The 12,885-nt window shown below is 39.2% G+C and overlaps 1 protein-coding gene and 1 long non-coding RNA gene across 5 annotated transcripts; one reads left to right on the forward strand and one right to left on the reverse strand.

The window, feature by feature from the left end:
- Positions 1-42: 42 nt before the first annotated feature.
- Positions 43-3,065, forward strand: LOC106366217. Of its 4 annotated transcripts, none has more exons than XR_007318440.1 (5): positions 47-360; positions 781-2,059; positions 2,341-2,399; positions 2,483-2,646; positions 2,781-3,065. It is a non-coding gene; the product is annotated as an uncharacterized LOC106366217 (long non-coding RNA). The 4 variants fall into 4 exon arrangements; XR_007318439.1 differs by having other exon boundaries at positions 48-360; positions 2,494-2,646; XR_002657339.2 differs by having other exon boundaries at positions 50-360; positions 781-1,055; positions 1,317-2,059; positions 2,341-2,646.
- Positions 2,634-5,390, reverse strand: LOC106366215 (cysteine-rich receptor-like protein kinase 24). The gene is made up of 8 exons (XM_048745672.1): positions 4,616-5,390; positions 4,384-4,503; positions 4,246-4,308; positions 4,037-4,158; positions 3,733-3,943; positions 3,405-3,642; positions 3,168-3,321; positions 2,634-3,072 (listed from the first exon to the last, which is right to left on the reverse strand). The coding sequence occupies exons 1-8, from the start codon at positions 5,355-5,357 to the stop codon at positions 2,740-2,742; spliced, it is 1,983 nt and encodes a 660-aa protein (XP_048601629.1). The 5' UTR covers positions 5,358-5,390; the 3' UTR covers positions 2,634-2,739.
- Positions 5,391-12,885: the final 7,495 nt, after the last annotated feature.

Consider the following 12,885-nt stretch of genomic DNA (forward strand, 5'->3'; position numbering starts at 1 on the left):
TTTTAGGGGTTATAAGTTATATAGTATATAATTTATAGTTTATGGGTTACATATTTGGATTTACAAATTTAATGTTAAATCTGTTTCATAATAGTGTAAAAACATTTTGGCTCCATTATTTAGATTTTGTTTCCATTTTTTGCCTCCTTTATTTGGGCCAAATATTACTAAAGTATCTTATCTCTTTTTTCACAGCTAAGCAAAAAAACCCCGAGTTCTTTCTCCGATCCCTCTCACAAACTCATCGTCTCTTCGTCTCAATCTCTCCTCCGCCATGTTTACCGGTCAGTTTCTTCATGGCTTCCACTAGACAAACCTCTAACCGTCGTCGTCCACGGCCAGCTGAGTTAAATCTCTTGGGTAATTTCTATTCTCAGCTCTTTCTTAGGCTTTCGATTTCGGGTTTCTTAGGTGTGGGTTTTGATTTGGCTTGACTATCTGTTTCTGGGTTAGGGTTTCAATTTTTGTTGACTAATATGTTTCTGTATCAATTATCTCTGATTAAGTTCTTGATTAGGGTTTCAATTCGATTTGAGGGTTTCTTTCTTAGGGTTTCAATTTTGGTTGACTAATCTTCTCTGTTTATTTTCTGTCTGATTTATATCGTCTCTGTCTATCTTATTTATCTTCTGTCTGATTTATATTGTCTATGGTCTTGACTATCTTATTTATCTTGTCTCTCGTTTCATAGTCTTATTATTGTTAATAGTCTCCGTGTTACTATTTTGTTCTCTGTGTAATGGTTCTTTGTGTTATGGTTTATGCGTTATGACTTATGAGGCTGGAAGAGGAGAAGAGAGCTCGGAGGCAGTGTCTGCGAGTGATGAGATGTTGTTGTATAGAGGTTTTGAGAAGCCGAAAGAGAGAGACTGCACAGCTAAGAAGTGTATCAGTAAAATGAGCCAGAGCTGTCTTTATGGCTGCGTTTTTGCACTCTTATTTCAAGTTCGAGGGAACTTCGTGAAGCCTCTGAAGAAACAAGAGGAAATGTGGGAGACAAACATGACTCACAAAATTAAGCTATGGTATCTGACCTTTGTGGGTTCTTCCTTAAGGTACCAATGTTTATGGATTTGTTACTTTTACTTGAAAATGTATTATCTTGATTCATTGCTATTACATTATAATGTTTGACCTCTGTTGTGTTGAGGCAGTTGTCAAGGGTTTTGATTATTATAAGAGTTCAGCATTTGGGGTTCTTATGATTTTTTAGCAGAGAGCAAATATATTTTTTTTTGTCGAATGGTTCATTTGTTTAGTTGACTGAGTTTTGCTCTTCTCTTTTCATTTTCTTCAATATGTTGGACAAATTCTAGGCAAACTTGACATGGCTCCATCTGCATGGGTGCGACTCATCGACACTTCATATGTATTACACAAATTTTCAGCTTAAACTTTTGTTAGGTCAACAAATTTTAGGCGTGTATGATGCTTTTTCTAACATCTGCTTGTAATACCTAAGGGTTATGAATCTGAGATTTATTTTTATAATATATTTTATGTATTTATTTTTTATATAGTTCTATTTTTTATTGGAAGTTTATAAATTAAATTAGCTACAAATAACGTTTACTCTAATATGTTGATATATTAGCTACAAATTTGGGAAGAAATCTGTCACTAGTTTTTGTAGCTATATAGTGATGACAAATCAGTTGCTAAAGTGTTGCTAATGAGCAACGGAATAAGTCGTAGCCATAACGTTGCTATTGGCTACAGAATGTATTCTTGCTAGTCCGTTCCTATTTAGATACAGAATGGCTACAAATAAAATTTAGCGTGGGAGCTGAGGCCAAGGATTTCATCTGTAGTCATCCGTTGCTAATCTAATTCTAGCTAGATTGTATCCGATAGCTACAGAAAATGCGGTAGCTATTTACACAAGTTCTTGTAGTGTCCGGAAAAGGTGAAAGAGAGTTAGAGAATGAAGTTGTTGTTGTGGCAAAGCTTGATCAGCATAGAAATTTGGTAAGGATGCTTGAATTTTGTTTGGAAGGAGAAGAGAAGATCCTTGTCTATGAGTTGGTGTCCAACAAAAGCCTTGATTACTTCCTTTTTGGTTAGTTGAGTTCAACACCTAGCCTAAGATATCATTTTCAGATTCCATGCCATTTAAAAAATATATGTATATATATATATATGTATACATGTATATATTAAAATATGCATGTACAGACTTTACGATGCAAAACCAGCTGGACTAGAAAATATGGTACAAGATCATTAAAGGAATTGCTAGAGGCATTTTATATCTTCATAAAGATTCACGACTCACAATCATCCATGATTTCAAAGCTGGTAACATCTTACCGGACGCTGATATGAATCTGAAAGTTGCAGACTCTGGAATGACGAGAATTGCTGGAGTGGACCAAACGGAAGACAATACGAAAATAATAGTAGGAACCTAGTAAACTTTTCTGTTTCATTTTATGCCTATGTAGACAGTAATAATATGTTTTTACTAACTTAACGTTTCAAGTATTGTGGCAGTGGTTACAATATGTCTCCATAGTATGTGATGTATGGTCAATTCTCCATGAAATCAGATGTGTATAGTTTTGGTGTCTTAGTTCTTGAGATTAAAAGTGGCAAAAAGAACAGCAGTCTCTATGAAATGGATGGTAGCTAGTGCTGGAAAAACAGGTGCATGTACTCTCAGCCAAGTTACTTCACTAGGTTTCATTATTATACTCGGTTTATGAAAGAATATGTATATATTAAACATTAGCCTGCCCTTCAACGAGGACTAACACACGTAATCGATACATCATTTACAGAACAAGCAATGGACATGCAAGTGGACGGACCAGGCTGAAAGCTCTCAGCTAATGGGATATTCTCTGATCTGACTCTAAAGAAAAACCCAGGAGGTTGGGGCACAGGCAGTGTAATTGAAGTATTAGTGAGCATCTGAAATATTGTGAACATGCTTGGACGATCTGTTGGTTTTTCTTGAACGCATAATAACCCAATATGAACGCATCTGATGACTTCATACTTATCATAGTTAACTCCTATGACCGGATCTACAAGTTCCATCAATGAATCATTGTTCCAAAGCCTCCATACCTGTTTATTCGTTTTCCAGGAAACTAGTGTTCAGAGCAATAATTATTACTATAAATGAAGTAGCAAACAGTGAGATAGTGTGGAAATTTACTAACATATGTAACCAAGTTGCCTGTTGAACCATCTATCTCGTGGAAGCTACTATTCTTTTTGCCACCAATAATCTCCAGAATCAATACTCCAAAACTATACACATCTGACTTCGTTGAGAACTGCCCATTCGCTACATATTCGGGTGGCATGTAACCGCTGCAAAATACATAGTATATAACTTTCTGTTTTATCAACAGCAATAGAGAATGCATATTATAACTAGAGGGACAATTACTTACAATGTTCCAACAACTCTTCTTGTGTTATCTTCGGTTTGGTCCATTTTGAAATTCCTAGCCATACCAAAATCCGCAATTTTTGGGTTCATGTCCGCATCTAAGAGAATATTGCTGGCTTTGAGATCACGGTGTATGATTGTCAGCCGCGAATCTTGATGAAGATACAAAATCCCTCGAGTTATCCCTCCAATGATCTTGTATCGTCTTGTCCAATCCAATTGGCTCCTCTTTGTGGAGGCTGCACATCTCAGCCGTCGACCCGTTTATGAGATCAAGAACTAATGTATCAGATAACTAAATCCTATCATATGTTTGTTTTTCTTACCACCAAAGAGGAAGTAGTTAAGACTCTTGTTGGGCAAAAACTCATAGACTAATATCTTCTCGTCTCCTTGGACACAAAACCCAAGAAGCCTAACAAGATTTCTATGTTGAAGTTTAGCTACAAGAAGCACCTCATTCTTGAATTCTCTTTCACCTTGTCCTGAAGTTTTAGATAGTCTTTTCACAGCAATCTCTGTTCCATTCGGAAACGTTCCCTGCACGTCACACAATTCATCAGTATATATTTATTTGCTTTCTCATCAAGTTTCTAACACAAAGTAGTTAAATAGTTGAGACAAACACTATACCTTGTAAACTTCACCAAACCCACCATGACCAAGCTTGTTAGTATTATGAAAATTACTTGTTGCAGCTTCGATAGCTTCATAATCAAATTGAAGTGAACCTGAAGTTGTAATATCATCCCCAGCTGCAAAAAGAATTTACTCAGGGTATTACATAACCGGAGAGTTTCCAAGGGTCACTATATTTCTACATCAACTTCGTATCTCTTTACCATTATCTGGCGGTGCAGTATTGTAAGTCTTATTTAATCTCTTTGCAGTAGAGAAATAACCGTCTGAGAAGAACATATAAAGATTTATAAGAACTTATTGAATCTATAAGTATTGAACCAAAACACGAGTAAACTCACTTTCAGTAGTAAATGCTTTGTACGATTTTCTCCTCCTCCAAATTCCAAATCCTAGAGAAAGCAATAAGATAGGAACAATGACAATTGCCACAATAGTTCCTGTAGAAACACCTTTGCCATCTGCACGAACCCACATCACCGTTGATTGGGATTAACGGAACAAAAAAAAACTTCATTCATGGTTTTCTTTTTTAACCTACGAACAACAAAGATTAATGATACATGATCTTACCCTTTTCACGACGAGGACTGTTATCGAAAAGTTCCAAGAACGGAAAAATCTCCCATCGAACGAAACAACTCGGCCTCGAAATAATGCCTCCTTGTCTCCCAGAGCAACATGATCTATACTCGATCACATTTTCTTCTAGACACTTGGTGCAGTTTTCAATAGATAAGTCTCTACTGCATTGCACAAACCCGTATATATTGGTGTTGGAAGACTCGAGTGTTTGTGTTCCGGCTGCGTAGTACGAAGAAGGAACATCGTCTATTAAACCAATCATCAAAGCCTCCAATGTCGTATCGAAGTCCGTAGCGTTAGGTTGAAAATCTCTTGTATTGTATCCATCCCGTATTATTTCCAAATCGAGCGATCCGTAAAACGAGCGGTTTGAGTAGCGTACAAGACAAAGTGCAGTTCTATAAATCCTCCAGTCTATAGCTTCTATCTGAGTAGTACAATTCTGCACCAAACCATTAGAGGCAGCCATGATACAATCAAAACAAGATCGTGCTTCAGTACCTGGGACACACATCCCTAAACCGTATACTCTGTTCGGATCTTGTCCGGTAGCCGACGTGGTATAGAAGCCATCGTTGGCTGTGACGTTAGAAGGAAGGGAGGAGAGCATGACTCGGCGGTTTACGTCGTAAGTTCCATTGGGTGCGAAGAAACCAGATCTGTTAAAGCAAGTATTTGCGTAGACAGAGTTTATGAGCACAAACCAGAAGGATACTAATAAGTTGACCATTTTTTTTCTTTCATATAACTGTGTTTGAATGTCTTAAAATGAAACCTCGAGTCTTGAAGATATAATTTTTCAGGCATGGATTTTCAACTTTGTATTCAATCTCTTTGTGCTGTACAAAACTGAAAAAATCTTCATTGAATTTCCTCAAGTTGACTTTGATGAACAGTTGATGGCTCTGTTGTCACCGTGACTAGGTCTTATTGTTTGATTCGTTAACCACCTTGAGTTAAACCAAAGTCATTAATTTGGTCAATTAATTATGGTTACACAGTTACCGGTCCAGATGAAATAAGTAGGCATCCTGAGGGTAATCTCACTCTTTTCATTTATATTCGGCACATAACCAAATCTTGTCGCAGCCTAGTATGCTATACTGAAAAGAAAAGAGCTTATACAAAACCTTTGTAAAGAACATCAAACTATACAATCGGGGTTTTAGGCTAGTGGAAGCGGGAGGTTGGTCCTGTTGTGTGTCGTGTCTCTGGTATTAACAAATGTTGGTTCCGGTTCTTTTTTGTATATGAATTTATGAAAACCCCTTAGTGTTCAAGGAGTGTAGAAAAAACAAAGAATATGTTAGAAACCTGGACTTCACTTTTGAGAGAGCAAACGTTTTAGCACGTGAACCCTAGTGTATGATAAAAATTGAAAAGAACTTTTTTTTTTTTGGAATTTAATATGTAGGTTCTCATGGTCCAGTCCGAACGGTAAGGGCAGCGACGCTGCTCCTGTACGTTAACGCATGGGATGAGACTGTAACATCCGGTTTGTGGTACATGGAAAAGTTTTTTAAAAATTGATTTTGCTATCTATATCTGCAGTTAATTTTTTCCGTCACACATCCGTTTATAACTCCAGAGGCCAAAACACAGAGAAATATCATGTGGTGATTGCAGAGTCAGTAAACATGACTTTCGTGCTTCCAAAAAATTAACATACCGTCCATCGGACGGGATGGGCTCACGGGTTGAGAGAGCGCGTGTGAGAGGTCCATTAGCCACGGCGGTTGAGACGTTATAAATAATGTTGGAGCCGAACCCAGACGAGTGTAGAATCAGTGAGGGCTCACACTAATATGGGTAACGATTTTAGGCGCAACGGAAAACGTTGCGTTCTTTGAGAATGAGTGAATTATAGTATATCGGTTTGTGGTATATGGAAAGGATTAAGAGAATTGATTTGGCTACCTATGTCACCAAAGTTCACTTACTTTTTCTGTCACACATTCGTTTAGAACTCTAGAGTAAAGCATGCTTGCGCAGGAGTAGTGGAAAGATATGTTATAGGGAAGTGATTCATGATATCGTGCGAGTGAGACCAAAACACATGAAAAGTTATGTGGTGATTGCAGGATCCGTAAGTATGACTTTCGAACCTTCAAAAAATTAACACACCGCTCGTCGCACGAAATGGAGTCCATGGGCCGAGAGAGCAGACGTTGGAGGTCCATTAGCCGTGGGTGGTTGAAGCGTTACAGAGACGTTCGCCGAGACTTTCTTTGTGAAAATGCTCATATTAATCTGTACACATACACTTTAACGTTTTGCAACCACCAGATATTTCATATCGATCCCCCCCCCTCCCAAGTGTTCGTTCGATTTTTTTGGAGAGAAATCGCCTCCTTTTTTATTGTCAAATTGTGTCTTGTTCACAAATAAGACAAGGAAATCTACATAAAGGATGCCTACTTTTTAAAATAAAACAAGGATGTTAATATATGATTTTTTTATGGATTAGTATGTGGTATCTCAAGCTAATGGAATAACCCAAAGTAATTCAGACTAATTTTTAAAGAGGAAGCATGGTAGTGAAGTACTTTCCACAACATAGGAGGAGGTGAGAGTTGTGCGCCGACAACATGGCCTTACTAGTTTTTGATGGCTAAAATCTGGACGCCGGAGTGGATTTCCCCCTACATTGGATGCCAAATTTGCAAACCGTTGTGAGAGAAGGTATGTTTGCGGTGGTTGACGGTATGGATCTTCCGGTGGTCTTTTCATACCGAGATTAACAGATCTGAAGAGCGGAGGAGGCCAGACATGGAGGATGGAAAGGATTGAGCAGGAAAGAGAGGCGTCGCCGGTGGACGCTTGTCCTCTCAAAATTTGTAGAAACAGATTTGGTCGAGTGGATTCCCACCTACATTGGTCGCCGGATTAACATAAGTTGTTGAGAAGAGGTTTGGTTGCGGTGGTTGAAAGTGAGGGTCTTCAGACGATTGATGTGCTTACGAAAAGATGGAAGGCGATGTTGGGAAGGATCTTCTAGCCGGAGAAGCACCTAGGTGGGGAAGTTGAGATATACAGATCCAGGTGTTTGACAGACAGATCTGAAACATAGTGGAGACGGGGTGGCAAAGGTAATACAACAAGCACCGAAAGCAACTAGCGTCACTATCTGGGATTCTCCAGAGAACAACATAGTCGAAGAATCCTTCAACCTAGAGAGGACCACCAGAGCTCCAATGGACAGAAACTTTGGACTTGAACAGAGGAACATCGAGCGAAAAGGTTGGTAGAGGCGACGCCGGCGAGCCATGGTTCCACTGGCGTCTAAGAACATCCTCGATAGTCTTATTATGATTTAGATATATATGTATATATATAATATGTTATAAAACTGATTTTAGATAAAATTTGCAATTGTAAATATAATTTATAGAAATCTTCTCCTACACAATAATAAGAAACTAGGTGTCTTCCTGCACCATGTGCAGTAAAAAATTTAAAATATTTTTTAACAGATAAATATAAATTATATTTTAAAATAAATTTTTATTAATATTGTAAATTTTCTTTTTCGTATCAATATTTTAATATAAATTTGATTTAATTAAACATAAAAATTATATTTAAGAATATGCATGTATATATTTGAAATTATAATCTTAGATAGATTTTTCTATCTATTTATTTTAATTAAATATATTAAATAAATTTGTAAAAGATGCATAATTACCAAAAACTAAAATTAAACAATATTTATAAAATTTGTAGATATATAAAAAATAATGATTTTACGATTAAATTTTTATAATTTTCTAAAAAAAATTGTATACATTTTTGAAAATTTTAGTAATAAAATTGTTTAATTTAAAAATATATAATTAAATTATATTTCAAAATTAGTAATGCCATATTTGAATATATTTATTTAATGATGATTTATGAGTTATTCCATATTCTAAAAAAAATCCAAAAATATAAATTGACATTAAATGTAATATATGAGTTATTACCGTATTTTAAAAAGTTTATCAAAAATATAAATTAACATTAAATGCAATTGTCCATGTCATATTAAGCTATAAGACTTGTCATCAATTTCAATAGCCATGTCATATTTTTTTTGTGAAATTGATTGTATAAAGAACATGTGACAAAATCATTTCGCAAATATAGTTTAGGGATATTTTAGAGCATTTTCTCTATTTTTCATTCTAACAGCATCTTCAACCTATTGCTATTTTCATCTCTATAATAGCATTTACAGGTGAAATTGCTCCAAACCCATTTTTTTTTTTGATCAAACAAACTTGCATTACTAAATAAAAGTTCACCCTCCAAGAATGGAGGTGGTTACATAACTAGCAAGGGCTGATTTTGCCACCAAATCAGCCTCCACATTAAGGTTTCTCGAAATGAAATTAAAGGAGATTACATCAAAGAAAGACATAAAATGATAGATATCAAACATGATACCGAACAGTTCAGGTTGGGTCCCCCCCTTCTTCAGGAGATTGATCAGGGAGAGGGAATCAGAACGAACTACCAGGGATCGGACGTTTGAATAAACAGCAAGGGCGACCGCCCGATGAATAGCGATGGCTTCTGCCATTAACGCTAAAGAGACATGGCTGTGAGCTTCCGAAACCTCGGGACGGTTTCGAGCGTTATAGCCTGAAAAGACTCCTCCAATGCCACAAGCTCCCGACACTGGATTCCAAGCTGCATCAACATTGCAGACCAGACTGTTCGTCGGGATTGGTGGAGGAGTATCAGTAGCGCGAGGTGGGAGGCGGTGAGAAGAGGAGCTCGAGGATGATGCTTGCGCGTCACTCCATTCTTTTGCATCCTGTATACTCTTCAGCACTATCTCCTTAGCTGGGAAGGTTCTGTTGTCAAAGACGCTCTTGTTTCGTGCTTTCCATAAATTCCAAACAATCCATGGCCATAACGGATCGCTTAGCCCAGTTGGTGGAAGGGGAGTGTACGACTTCCCGAGTTTAATAAACTCAGCCATTGAAGGTGTAGAAGCTATAGGTCTGCAGACAATCGGACTGAGGCTCCACACTTCCTCTGCTAGTGGGCATGTGAGAAAGACGTGTAAGTCATCTTCGGGAGCTCCACACTTGCAATTAAAGCTCGGGAATCCTCTTCTCTCCAGATTAGAGCTCACGGGTATGGCTTTCCTAACAACTCTCCATAAGAAGTCCTTCAGCTTGGGACTCGTTTTAATATTCCAAATGTCACTTAGCCAATTGACGGGATAAGTGATCTCTTCCTGTGGCTTGCATGATGTCATACCGACTCCATACCCAGTCTTTGTGGAATATTCTCCTGATTTTTCTTTCAGCCAGATCATAGTATCCGGAGATTGAGTAGAACTGGTTTTTATGTGCAAAATAAGATCCTCATACTGAGGTAGCGTGCCTCTGATTTTCTCTATACTCCATCTGTTAGTGAGCGGGCACAGGAGGTCTTTAACCTTCAAAGATTGCTCGGTTTGGGTAGGCGGTCCCATCGGTTGGAGGGGGGGACTCAAAGGAGATCCATGGATCACCCCACACTCTGATTGACTCTCCATCGCCAACTACCCAACTCAACCCTTTCCTAAGTATTTCCCTTCCGGCAAGGATACTTCTCCATCCATGAGACGGTGCAGCTGGTATTGAACATTCCATAAATGACTGGTCCCGACAGTACTTACCTAATAGTACTTGAGCCAGCAGTGAGCAAGGATGTTTTATTAATCTCCATCTGATTTTTGCAAGCAAAGCGTCATTAAAGGTTTCAATATCTCTAAATCCAAGACCTCCAGCATACTTCGGTTGTGTCATTGTTTCCCAAGAGACCCAACACATCTTTCTCTTTTCCGGAATAGAATCCCACCAGAAGTGTGTGAGAAGGGACTGAATTTGCTTGCATAATGAAACCGGCAGTTTGAAACAGGACATCACATAGCAAGGCATAGCTGCTAAGACCGCTTTGAGCATCACCTGTTTACCAGCTCCGGAAAGAAACCTTGCGGTCCAGCTCTGCGCTTTCTGCCTAATCCGGTCGAGAATGGAGGCAAAGATGTCTCTTTTTCGACGTCCAAACTGCTCTGGTAGCCCAAAATATTTACCAATACCTCCCTCCAAAACAATCCCCATTGTTTCTTTGACTCGATCCCTCACAGCTACCGGTGTTTTAGCCGAGAAAGTAATGGCTGAATTTTGCGGGTTGATTTTCTGTCCTGATACCGCTTCATAGATCGATAATATCTTCATCAAGGCTGAAACACAAGATGGTTTTGACTGGCAAAAAAACATCGTGTCATCAGCAAAAAGGAGGTGGTTAATAGCTGGACAACCTCGAGCAACTCTCACCCCCGGTATCGACCCATACTCTTGACCCTTAGTACACAAAGCAGAGAGAACTTCTGTGCATAATATAAAAATATACGGTGAGAGCGGGTCACCTTGTCGCAGCCCGCGAGATGGCTTGACTGATCCCTGAGGTGCTCCATTTATTAAAAAGGAGTATGAGACAGACTCGATACAGATCATGATCCAAGATATCCATATTGCATCGAACCCTAGCATTTCCAATACTTCCTTCACAAAGCTCCACTCAATCCTATCATAAGCTTTGCTCATGTCCATTTTCACAGCCACCGAGCATCGCTTCTTAGCTTCAGACGTTCGCAAATAGTGGAGAGTTTCATGAGTGATGAGCACGTTATCTTGGATTGCTCTTCCCGCTACAAAAGCTGATTGCGTGTTCGAGATTAGGAGGGGTAGCAGTGGTTTTAGTCTCCTGGTGAGGATCTTTGCAATAATCTTGTAATGGGTGTTGCATAAAGCTATTGGTCGGTACTCAGCAACCGTCCGAGCTCCTGTCACCTTCGGTATAAGCCTAATGTGGGTCTCATTTTGCTGCGGATTCAGGTGACTCGAGATGAAGAAGTTCCTTACGTCTCTTATCACATCAGGTCCCACAATATGCCAATAAGATTGGTAGAAGGTAGCTGAAAACCCATCTGGTCCCGGGGCCTTGTTCCCGTTAATAGATTTCACAGCATCATGAATTTCCGAATCACTCGGAATGGCAGTCAACGCGGCATTCATCTCAGGAGTAACTTTCCGCGAAAGGAGTCCTTGAATTTGTGTAAAGGAGTTGTTACCATTTGATGTAAAAATGCGAGTGAAGTAGTCAGAGATCACTCGAGCAATATCTGTTTCTTCATAGACTGCGCCTCCCTGATCATCCTCCAGAACCGGGATAGAGTTGATAACTCGTCTCGTTCTAGTCGCGGCATGAAAGAAGCCGGTGTTCCTATCCCCTTGCTTGAGCCACTGGATTCTACTACGCTGTTGCCAAAATTGTTCCTCCGCCATGTATGCACTACGTAGTTCAGCATTTAGATTCTCAATGAGAGCAGTATCTGGAGGTGGGCTCGACAAAGCCATCTCCAGCGCCTGTTGGTTACGTTTGATGATGATGTTACTCTGTTCTTGTTTCTCCTTTGCCCACTGAATGATACTTCTTCTGCAGGCATTTAGTTTTGCTATCACAGTATCAAGTAGAGAAGAGTTCCATGATGCTTCAACTAGGCGAGTGACTTCTTCCTGTTCCATTAGAGCTCTATTGAACCGGAACATGCCTTTCTTCTTTGTTCTTTCGGAGTTGAAGTAAGACATTAAGGGCCTGTGGTCAGACCCCTCAAAGCGTAAGTATGGACATCTACCCATGGGAAAGGCTTCAGACCATGCACAATTCCCCATGGAGCGATCCAGTCTCGAGCGGATGAAATGAGTGTGACGGCTTCCACGCCAAGAGAGCTGCTCTCCTGTATGTTTGAGATCCCATAGACCGTTTGTTGCCACAAATGATCTGAAGGCGGTGAAGGACCCTTCAGGTCGAGTTGGTCCTCCGTTCTTTTCCGTGTTGTTAAGGATGTCATTGAAATCCCCGGTGATAAGCCAAGGGTCCTGCCTTCCCTGTCCTATCCCGTCTAGCTTGCTCCAGAAAGATGCCCTGTTTTCATGAGCAGGGGGTCCATATATGAATGAGACAAAGGAAGTGACTCCTTTATACACAATTCTTGTGTCGATAACGTTGGGAGAAGATTCAAGAACCGTGATAACAGTGTCATCATTCCATAATAGAGCAAGACCACCATTAAGGCCTATTGGTGGAACTGAAAAGTAGTGGGAGAAACGGAGACTTTGAAGTTTTTTATTAATGAACTCATCATCGTTTTTTGTCTCCATGAAAAACATAACATTAGGAGCCATATTCTTATGGATCTCCTTTATACGCCG

The sequence above is a fragment of the Brassica napus genome, chromosome C1 (genome assembly GCF_020379485.1).
Source record: "Brassica napus cultivar Da-Ae chromosome C1, Da-Ae, whole genome shotgun sequence".
Classification (NCBI taxonomy): domain Eukaryota; kingdom Viridiplantae; phylum Streptophyta; class Magnoliopsida; order Brassicales; family Brassicaceae; genus Brassica; species Brassica napus.